Source organism: Carex rostrata, chromosome 9 (assembly GCF_964058835.1).
Source record: "Carex rostrata chromosome 9, lpCarRost1.2, whole genome shotgun sequence".
In the NCBI taxonomy this organism is placed as follows: domain Eukaryota; kingdom Viridiplantae; phylum Streptophyta; class Magnoliopsida; order Poales; family Cyperaceae; genus Carex; species Carex rostrata.
In genome coordinates, this window is record NC_135926.1 from 9,621,955 (window position 1) to 9,633,377 (window position 11,423).

The window sequence follows — 11,423 nt, forward strand, 5'->3', positions numbered from 1 at the left end:
CCCTCTCCTCTTTATGAATATAACATGTGCACATATTTATAATGGCCGGGGTTTTGTTTCTCTCGATTTTTTTTAAGTAAAACTTAATGTCAAGTATCTAATTTTAAATATTTACAAAAGAGTTTTTATCCAAACTACGAAATAATTTTTTTTTTATCTTATTTACTAAATTTAACATTAATTATATTATTTCTTTCTATTAAAATTAAGAAATAAAATAGAAACATGTTAGGTGGTATAGTAACAAAGGCACATAATTCCTATGTGAGAGACCATGAGTTTGAAATCCACAAAGTGGAAAACTCTTATGTGGTATACAGGGGTCAGGGTTTAAAAATGTATCGAGTGGCTTGACCTCCAACTTATGATTTAAATAAAAATAAATAAATAAAAAACTAGTAAAACCAGTAATTTAAGTGTAAGAGGAACAGAACCATTCAAACAGCTGGGTGATGGTGTTATTGCAAAGGTAGCATCTTAGTGTTGCATATCTGCCACCATATTCCAATAATTCAAATAACAAACAAAATTTAAACTAAATAGATTCTAGTCTATGTCATGTCTCAGTTGATGCCTGTATTGAATAGTAACTGCAGCTCTGTGCAATGGGGAACAAATTGTTGAGTAAAAGAAGGAGAAAAAAATCTGCTGGAAATTAAATTTTCTGGGATAGCAAAAGTTAAAAAGGGAGGAAACATGTGAGTTACATAATTAACAATTCCCCCTCGATTACTCACGACTCGATTTATCCCTATGGCTATGAGATAGCTATCAGCCTTTTGGGATTAATGATGGTGAAATGCATGTAAAATACTAGAATTAGTTTCAGATTAGTTGTCAATTTCAATTAAATTTTCATTTTCCCTACAAGTAAATACTACAGGCTTTTCTCAATTGATCTTACTTATATCATCATATAGATATCATAATGTGTATATTTTTTATATTAGATTTCAAGAACACATGCAAATTAACACATACAACATAACCTTTAATATGCTCGAAATCACAAAGAAGCAAAAAAAAAAAAAAGAGATCGCTTTCAACGATAATAAAGAATTTTGACTGACTTAAAAAAAATGTTTATAAAAAGTAGGAATCAAATTTATTTTTTATATAAATTTCAGTCAATCTGGCATTGTCTAGTCCTGGGCTTAAAAGTAAAGTCTAATCATAATTCTTCACAGAACAGCCTGAAAATCACCAATCTTTTTTTCTTGAAGAAGAGCATGTTCTATTTTAAATTCTTATGCTGCTCTACGGACAACGATATTTTTCTAACTTCTCTCGTGAATCTGGAAGAGAAACAAGTCCATGTAATAACAAAACAAAAACATATATAGACAATGGAGCACCATCCCATGATGGAACGGTGCATGAACAATAAAATAAAATAAAAATAAAAAGGAGCAGTGACAGTTGACAACTTTGACATCGAGATTCCCTCCAATTAAACACATCATTTGGGTCAGAGATACTATTCCTTGATGTGAAACCTAATCGACCCAGTTTGGATTCTCTCCAGCACCATTTCCTGAAAAAAATATTAAGAAGAATGAAATATTTAATTTCAATATAAACTATCAAATTCTATGAAAAAAATTCTTCTCAAACATTTTTTTTTTTTTTCACAGAAGTCTCTCATCTCAAGTTTTCTTAAGCATTGATAAATGAAATTACTAGCAATAAAACCTGTAGGCTGTTTAGAGTCTTTAGACTATGTCAAATAGCATAATTTCTCTCTAAAAATAATTTGATGAAGCTATTTTGCCCTCCTCTTCTTTGTCAGGAAGGAGAGCAGAAACATAGATGCTAGATTCAATGTCAAAGAAGTATATTATTCTAGTTTTTTTCTTTTACTTCCGATTACTTTTGGTCATATTTCATTCACAATCTCCCTTTTCATTTAGTGTTTTCAAACTTTAATTAGATTAAGAACAGACAGGTAAATTAAAAATACCAATTCTTTTTATTATAAATATTTCATAAACAAAGATTTCTCATTATATGGCATAATCCAATCAAGAAAAGTTAATTTTAAGTTATCTTCATCAAATATTTTATTCTCTTGGGAGTATTAATATTTTGCAGTGTCAAACAAAAACAGAGATCAATTCAGCATGTCAATGAGGGAATGAATAAAAAAACTTTTTCAGATAAAAATGATGAGACACATGAACTCATGCCTCATCTATGCAAACGAATAATTGACCTACTCTACTTTTTACAACACATGCCAATCGGTCTCATTTGAGGGATTCATTACTCTCATTGATTTACACGCAAAGAATAAAACAAATGTATTGCATCTCCTGTTATTTATACAAAAACTTCATTCTACCAAAAAATTCTACAAGGAAAAGTGAAGAGTAATGGTAAGTAGTGTAATTAGTGGCTCCAAATTTTTTGGTTAAGGCTTCGTATCGGTTAATTTATTTATATGATCTTCTAAAATTTTTTTTTGAGGGTCAGTGAGCAATGATCTTCTAAAATTAGACTCTGGTTATTATGTTCCATCTTGTACAAATTAAAATTTCATTCCTGCAAAATAACAAAACTGGATTCAGCGAGTGAGGAGAAAGGTAATGATTATAACATCTAAATTTTTACGATATTGGCAGTATAGTGGATAGAATTTAGAAAACAATTGTTATAAAAATTCACTAGTAAAAATTGTGGCCAACAATTAGTAAAATTATTGAGTTATAGAAATAAATTAAGAGTATATGGAGAGTTACTGTACCTGGTCTTTTCTATTTTTCACTTTGGGGAAAAGCCAAAGACTTGAAGAGCTGCTGTCAGATTACTCCAATATATACCAAACCTGGTATACCAATAAAAAGTGGGAACATGTTAGAAGTAATCTACATAAAAACATAACTAGAATGCCAAGTTTTTGGTACAAAGCTTAAAGTTAAAGGGTACTTCAACTCAGAAGGGGGAGTCCAGAAGTTGGTCAAGCTGGTACCGGGTAATCCAATCAAATCAATTAAAAGCAGTAAGTTCCCTTTAATTAAAGTGGAGAAGGTACCAACTATCCTAGGAAGAAGATTCCAGAATTTTTTTTTTTAAACTGGTACCTTTCTATGCTCAAAGCAATCCATTTCAAATGAGGCAACAAATCACTCAAGATCTGTTGTCAGTAAAAATTGAGGTCTGTATAGCTATGCGAGTAAGATAATAGTTCTTCAATATCCAGTTGTGAGCTAGTACAACTCATTTTCTGGATTCTGCTATGGTTTATGGAATCAACTTCTGCTGAAAACACACTATAAACTGGTCTATGATCAGAGAATCTCGATTCGCCACGTACATACGACAATTGATTCAGGCCTCGTCCATACCATAATATACGATCACACCTGGTATTTCAATATCCTAAATTGTGTTAGATATTGTCAGAAAAAGAAATTGTTTTTATGCTTCTTCTTTTTGGTTTGAATTGATTTTGGTACCAAGCAGGTGTCCTGCGTTTCTCCTTCTGGTTCATGTCATCTCCAGCGTACTTGTCTGAATTGTTTGAATATTTATATGTCGGTGGGAAGTATATTTTTCCTTCTTTCCATCCCACAAATACATGGCCATGTCTTTGCTCAATTCTCAGCTGTTTATGACATGTAACAATATTAGCTTATATAGGCACCTTAGTAGGATCTCATCAATTAAGAACAGTTAAGTTTGAGGAAAGCAGCAACAATTACAGGGGATGAGAACATTATACCTGATCTTTTTCCAACAATGCTTTCCAGTTGCGCATCTCCACAAGTGCCTTCACAGACCGATATGAGAGAGCAATTCGGTAATTCAAATCACCAAGCCATATTACCCGACTGCACAGAACAAAATAAAATAGTTAAACTTGAACAAAACGAGAACCAGTAAATATATAATATTTCAACTAGCTACTATATAAAATTAGCAAAGGCGTACTCATGTTCAAGTATGGTTTCAGGTGATCTCTCACAGTGCCCATAAACAGAAGGGAATCGTGTTTTTCTAACGATCTCCAATACATCGGAATTTCTTCGAATCTCGTCACCTTCTTTCTGGCCGGAGGTCAAATGACTACACACGAAGCAGAAGCTTGTTTGGTGCAATGACATGCTAATTGAAATTGAACCCTGTTAAAATCGTACAAAATAGATATATAAACACAAGAACTCATGTCGAATAAGTAATAAGATGTGAAACTTCACAAAAGTATTACAAACCTTGTTACCGAGATAGCCCATGAGCCCTCGACCAACACATGAGACCTTGAGATTTCTTATGTCCTGTCTAATGTCACTCCGAACCCATATCATGAGAAATATTCCTACCATTTGCTTGCTCGCCACCAAACAGTATCTATGGATGTCCACCACATTATAATCAGGCAGGAAAATTAAAAGACAAATCATAGTATTATAAATATCAAATTAAAATTTTACCTGGTTTGGCCAGCAGATCTGCTTGTGCTATCTCTCTCCTCTGTGTACATGGGATTATTGCCGTAGTAGCCATAGGACATTGGAGAGTGTATTGTACTAGGTGAATTGGTATTATCATCACCAGAAGAATCACCGGTCCATCTATAATTAGGATCATAATCACTACTTGGCCTGCTTCCATACATGGCGCGCTCGCAAACACTATATCGGCGTTCTAGCCTCGGTTGTGGGCCCCCTGTCATTATGTTCTCGCCTCCTGCTTTAAAAACCATAATTTATAAACCTAAGAGGACGTTTGGCTTGTAAAGATATAAAATTTTAACTTTGCAATACAATACCATCCATGCGGAGGCTGCGGCTATGGAGGGATTGAAAGGAGCGGCGATGCAAATAGGGATAGTTGCTCCTACTCTGATAGTTTCCCTCGAAATCAGCATCCATCTCAGCCACTGGATCTGGCACAGGAGAGGGATTGCTGTAGCTGTAGCTGAAGCTGGTATTGATACAAGGAAAATTGTTGAGAGTTCGTCGGACCAGAGATACCCATTTTTTCGCAGGTCCATTGTCCTCTGTTCCTAGTACGTTTCCCGCATTTAATGGCACTATCTCCTGAAAACTGCAATACAACACTCGCATACATTAAAAACAAACCAAATAAAAAGAAATTATTAAGCTTGAGGTATAATATGATTTACTAAATGCGAGACTGGTCTCCTAGTTAGCACATTTCCCCCCCATAAATTGAAAACATGCAATTATATGTTTATGAGTATCTCTTTTTTCTGAAAAAGAGATTTCGTTGCTGCAACACGAGAAAACCCAATTTTTGTAATTTCGTATATCAATTTCTATCCATACATCAAACTAGTCAAATGTTTTGAACCAGTGCTTAGCATTGGATGTGAGTTAAAGCATATTTAAATTCCCTTAAATAAGAAATTTGTAAATTATTTATATTTTGCTTGATTGCATAACAATTTTTCTATAAGACCAAGCACTCCTTCACATTTTTATCCCCTACATCAGTGTTATTAACAATCACATGACTTTAAGTTGAAATACTTGCCAACAATGTCTAACAAATTAAACTAATTACAAAAAAATTAAGCAGAACCACAAAGGAATGATAGTGAAAAGGTAGTACCCCAAAACGTAAATATCAGCAGGCGGAGAAGAATGGAGCCATTCTTCGATATTCATGTTGGCAGGAGGTGATCGACCCCCGACATTCCATGTCGCCACAAATATTCTATCTCCTCAAATTTACAAAAAGATGAGTTTCGTAACAATAAATCAGAATGACAAAAGCCAAGTATATTTCTTGCCTCTACAAAAATTAATTTACATGTTATTCTGAAATGTGATAATATCTCGTAAAACCTTTATGCTCTGGATTTTTGTAAGAGTACCATTTGTTACCTATTCTCCTTATGCACGGCATATAAACACTGAAGGTGGTTTTTTGTTTTAAATATAAAGGAGGATTTTTTTTTTTTATGGAAGTAATTAGTTGTTATTTGTGCAAAGTGTTAATGCAGAACTATATTTTTTTTGCATCTCATGCACCGTATTTCAATGTAAAAGGAGGGGAAATGTAGAATTTCCTCCAACAAGCTAGATGAAGCCTATACTAATCGTTGTAGCAAAATGGTTGATGACACAAGGAAATGACTTGCATGCATGTTAATAAATTTTTTCATAGTGTTAGTTGGAAGAAATATATATACTTGTATTTCTTGTAAAATTTTTAATTTTGGTTAATAAAATTTGTCGGCTGATATTTATCAAGTGACCTTTTAAAGGAGGAAGTGAACAGGAAAAAAAAAATTAGGGTTGCACAATACACTTTTGGTATGGAAGGACGGTTGCTATATATAGTATTAGAAGGATTTCTAAAGTAGTATTATGATATTTTGCAAGACGTGTGAATTTTCCATGACAAAAGTTCAGAGTATTAAACTTCTCATGTTCTGTTTCAGAACAAAAAAAAATTCTACTATTTTTTTTTTCCTTTTCTTGAGATGAATTTATCATGACTGATTAGTACCTGTAATCCAAAGTAACTGTAGCTTCATTTGCATCTAAATCTATTTTGCCTCTCCTGGCTCTGTCTTGGCTTCTCTTTTTCTCTGTTGCAGATTTAATCGAGACAAAAGAAGATGAGAGAGGCAAAATAAAGCGTCAGACAAATTGGTAGTTTGCTTTAAGAAAAGAAAACAACAGAAGGAATGGTTTCATGGATGGTGTTTTGTGTGTTTATCTATGACTGTGTTTTATTCTTGTGGTGGTCCAATTCTGGAAAAACACAAAACACACCCCACACACAGAGAAACGAGGAGGGGAGACATAAGTACAGTACCTGTTTTGCTTTTCTTCACAGTGCAAGACTCTCTCTTGGAGTGGCTGCCCCTCCATCCCTCAATTCCTCCTGAAAAAATGAAGTACAGTGAGCACACCTCTCAGTGGACAAAAAGAAAAATAAATAAAATTCAGACAATTTCTGAAAAATGACAGGTATTCCACAAAAGCTATTGGTTTGAAATCAAATTTTGAAGCCCCATCAATCAACGCAATGGACTAGAGTGGAAGAGAACAAGTATACAAGTGGACAAATTTGAAAATTTTCCTAGTACAGAAATTGATTTAGGGAAAACAAACAAATTATATATATATTGAACATGACAAGGGTGCAACTGTAGATTGAATTGAAAATAGGAGAGTGCTCCACCTCTAGCTATAACATCATCTGCATTAAAATCGTGTGCTTTGCTCTTTCTGTTGAACCATTTCTTCACAAGTGATTTTGACCATGAAAGCTTCTCATCAATTGCAAGAAAAATGAAGGACCAAATTAGAATAAAAATGTATGAATAGCTGTAGTTTATTAATGGAGAGTGATGGGATTGTGCATATGTACCTTGCTTTTCATTGAATTCTCATCTCTCATTGTTTCGGAGCTTGTCACCAATTTTTTGAATGTTAGAATACTTGAAGCATCTCTTCGTTACTTGGGAATGGAAATAAAGAGGAAAAGAAACAACAGGAAATCTCTACTGGGTTTTAAAGAGAAAGAAAGCAGTTGAGAGATTCTTCCCAGAGATTTGATCAGAAAGCTCTGATTTGATAGAAAGAAAAGGGCAGCTTGCCTCTTACCTTTGGCAACTCATGAAAAAATTGATATAAAATGAGGGGGGTTTTGTAGTAAAGATCAAGCTCACAGTTTCTCTTAGCAAAAGAAGTGGGTTTTGTTTAGAGTTTCAAGCAAGCTTAGAAAATAGCAGTACGTAAAAACCCAGTTATCAAAAGCTGTCAAATATTGTGCTAAGAATGGAATGGCAATGGAGAGAGAGAGAGGGGGGAGAGGGAGAGAGAGGAGGGAGAGTTTCACCTTCAAATTGTGTCTTTTTGTAGGAATTAATATACTACCATTGTTTTATTATAGTAAGTGCCAGTTTAAAGAGAATAAAGTGCGACTCTGTTTCTCTCTCGCTCCCTGTCTCTATCCTCGCGCGCTCTGTACCAATCGTAGGAATTTATATCACCTAAGGTAACAGAATATTTGTTTTCGATCCGGACCGTCCGATCAAAATTCGCATTAATATTAAAGTGGCTCGTACATTCTATCTCAGAGACTCAGACTGATGGTTGAAATCTAAACAGAAATATTTTTGTTACCTCAAAGTATCTACACTCCCATCTTAGTTTGATATTTATTTTTTCTTAAATAATTCGCATTATTTAAAGGAGGGTTAAAATATTTTTATTTTTATTTATCATACCTCTATTTTTTAAATATTAATAACTTCAAATTTAAAACTTAAATATTAAATATTAAATAAAATCGCAAGATTTGATCTATATTATTTCAAGAGCTTACAAAAATATACTAATATAGATAAATAATGAATGTTGATTTTTCAACTTATTAATTCATATACAAATAAAATAAAGAAGTAATGATTTTTTATATAAATGTAGATAACATTTAACGGTTTTATTTTAATATATAAGTTTTAAAAAATTATTATTACAAAATTAAAAAGTAAAAACATGATGAAAGTACAAAAACACAAGAGACACAAAGGCAAATAAAAATGATGACACTAGCGTACGTCTAATTTTAAAACTATTCTTATCTTAACTAGTGAATATTTAATGATAAAAATTTAATCATTGGTGATATATATATATTTATTTATTTTGTTTATACAAAAATATATTGTGAGATAACATAAATATTTAGTATTAATTGTATACACTTGAAGGTGAAAATGATTTTCTATTACAAAAGTTACTCAATTATACACAAGTTATTATTATTTTTTTAATATTTTTAAAAGCACATAAATTATTCAGAATTTATGGAAATTATAATATATTATTCAATTTTTTATACTAGTGTTGTCAAAACAAAAGGCAAAGTGTTGAATACGGTTTATATACCCCAACCATTAAAAACATGTATTACATATGTTTCTGGTTTTGCTTCTCCTCATTCACTCAAAGTGTTATTTTAGTATGAAATGTAAAGTGATCAAATTAAACCGAGTTTCATTATATTATTGGAATTACAATGGTACTGTAACTATAACACATGATTTAATTCGTATTATTTCAATCAAACACATAATTAAGAACCGTTATGGTACTTTTCAGGAGCGTTTCTAAAATTCAAACCAGACAGCTTAGAATGCTTACCATATATAAGGAATCAATATAACTAAAATTTTATAATGAATTATCGTTGTGTATGAATTTGACTATTACATCATGCATAAACAGTATGCGGATGTAGAGTGGAAAACCGTTCTGTGTCGTGACTTTGGTTTTGTGTCATGTCGTGTTATAACCAAGCTAATTTTTCACGTGCCATGCTATGCCGTGATTAAAATATCAAGGGATGGTCACGGTACGCGAATGGTCATGTCACGTAAGTCAAATCTCGTACAATTAGGATCATTTAATCAATAACTAATAGTCATAATTGTACGAGACTCGCGTGACTACGTGCCGTGTCGTGTCGTGCCAAAGTTTCAAAGGATGGTTACGGCACGCGAATGGTCACGGCACGGAACACGTAAGTGACGACACGGAACACGCGAATCATAGCACATAACTGACGCACGTGCCGTTCCGTGCCGTAACCGTGTCAATTTGTGACGAAGCATATGCAACATGATATGAACCAGTGTTCTAAATAGCGCCGCTATAGCATTTTTGGACCTTAAACGCTAATCTATGGCATCAAAATGCTATTTGAGCTACGAACGCTATAGCGGTAATAGCAGTCCGCTATAGCGCATAGCGTGTAGCGCAAATAGCGCGCGCTATGCAACATGAGCTGTTTTTTCTTTTTTTTTTTCTTTTCAATTTATATGGGCTTTAAATAAAGGCTCAGATTGGATTTTTACCGTGATTTTTTTTTGCAATTGACGTACTAAGCTTTATATTAAACTATTAATTATTAAATAAGAGATCCATCAAACGAAATCAAATAAGAAAGCTACAGCGCGCTATGCAACATGAGCTATTTTTTTTTTCTTTTCAATTTATATGAGTTTTTAATAAAAGCTCAGATTGAATATATTAAGATATTTCTTGAAATAACATAATGATACTTACTATATGGTAGTTTGAATATTTTGAATAGATTAAGATAGTTAATTATGCCATGATGTCTAGGTAATTTTGAAATTTAAATAGAAAAAAGATAGATTATGTCATGATACTGAATATATTATGAATAGAAAAAGATCGATAGTTTATGATATTAGTATTACTATGGATATTTTGAGTCGCAATTTGGACTTTGTATTGGTTCAATATGAATATTATAATTTTTTAATCAATTTGATGTTATTTATTGTTCTATGAGACTTAGATAATGTTAATATTTAGTACAAATATATGATATAATTTTTATAAAAATAAAAAAAAACGCTATGTAGCATAACTTTCGCTATAGCGACACTATTCGCTATAGCTTTTTTTTTAGACTTCCCACTATGACACGATAAATGCTATTTAGAACCTTGATATGAACAATATATGTGTATGTATGTTCTGATTTTTTTTTATAAAAATACGAATTAAAAATAATTTTAGAAAATTCTGTCGAACACAAGAAAAATGCAATAACATACTAGTTTATTTTTAGTTTTATTGAATAATAAAAGCACATCTTTAATTATATGTGCATAATTATATGAATATTTAAAAAAAAATAGGGCCTTTTATTGAATATTCGGTGGACATTTTTTTATTTATATGGATGTAATGCATTATAAAATGTTGCATGGCTATGGCACATGATCGATGTGGACACCAACCAGGGATTTAAAAAAAAAAAAAATAGAACTAATTATAATTATTTTAACAGAACAAGTATTATTGATTTAATTTAATGTTTATAAAAAAACAGATGGATGAATAAATAGAAATGACCAACGTACGTAGATATCTTAAAACAAAATTTAAATTCTTCCTTCACCGATCCTTAGGATCGGTTGAGCTGTTTTTTTTTATAAAAACCAAATCAATAGTGCTTGTTTTGTTAAAATAATTAAAATTAATTCTATCATATTCCATATAAAAATAAATGCATCTCCAATTATTTTGGGAAATGGAGGGGGGGTTAAAGAATACATTACTTCCACCTTGGGTCCTCGCAATTTTACGAAGGGGCAACAAAAAGCAGTTAAAGAAAAAAAATAAAGATAAAGCAGAGCACAGAGGGTGAAGAGATTCTCCCCTTCTTCCTATTCAAATTTTATTTCTCAATTAGGTTTTATGTTAAAAAAAAGGTTGTAAAAGACTACGAAGTACGCGTGTTTGCAACGGAAGGTGTGTACTAAGATGGAGATCACATTTTTTATTTTGTGCTGATTTTGGTTCTTTCCAATCTGTTCCTTTCTTTTGATACGCTAGGGTATCTTCTAAAAAGGGTTTATTCTCAGGTCTTGGGTGGATAACCCTGATTAATTTAAGTCCTTG

The 11,423-nt window shown here is 32.3% G+C and overlaps 1 protein-coding gene across 1 annotated transcript; it reads right to left on the reverse strand.

Moving 5' to 3' along the window:
• Positions 1-2,743: 2,743 nt before the first annotated feature.
• On the reverse strand, positions 2,744-7,587 carry LOC144559398 (type I inositol polyphosphate 5-phosphatase 4-like). The gene is made up of 13 exons (XM_078308416.1): positions 7,348-7,587; positions 7,159-7,246; positions 6,790-6,858; positions 6,478-6,559; positions 5,575-5,679; positions 4,769-5,046; positions 4,431-4,686; positions 4,212-4,347; positions 3,931-4,121; positions 3,722-3,830; positions 3,456-3,604; positions 3,081-3,362; positions 2,744-2,824 (listed from the first exon to the last, which is right to left on the reverse strand). The coding sequence occupies exons 1-12, from the start codon at positions 7,375-7,377 to the stop codon at positions 3,140-3,142; spliced, it is 1,716 nt and encodes a 571-aa protein (XP_078164542.1). The 5' UTR covers positions 7,378-7,587; the 3' UTR covers positions 2,744-2,824; positions 3,081-3,139.
• Positions 7,588-11,423: the final 3,836 nt, after the last annotated feature.

Excerpts from the sequence above, each read along its gene's own strand:
- LOC144559398 (XM_078308416.1), bottom strand. The coding sequence starts at position 7,377 with ATGAGAGATGAGAATTCAATGAAAAGCAAG. Across the intron at positions 6,859-7,158 it reads AGATGATGTTATAGCTAGAG|GAGGAATTGAGGGATGGAGG; the intron begins GTGGAGCACTCT and ends TCATTTTTTCAG. Across the intron at positions 4,687-4,768 it reads CCGCAGCCTCCGCATGGATG|GAGGCGAGAACATAATGACA; the intron begins GTATTGTATTGC and ends TTTTTAAAGCAG.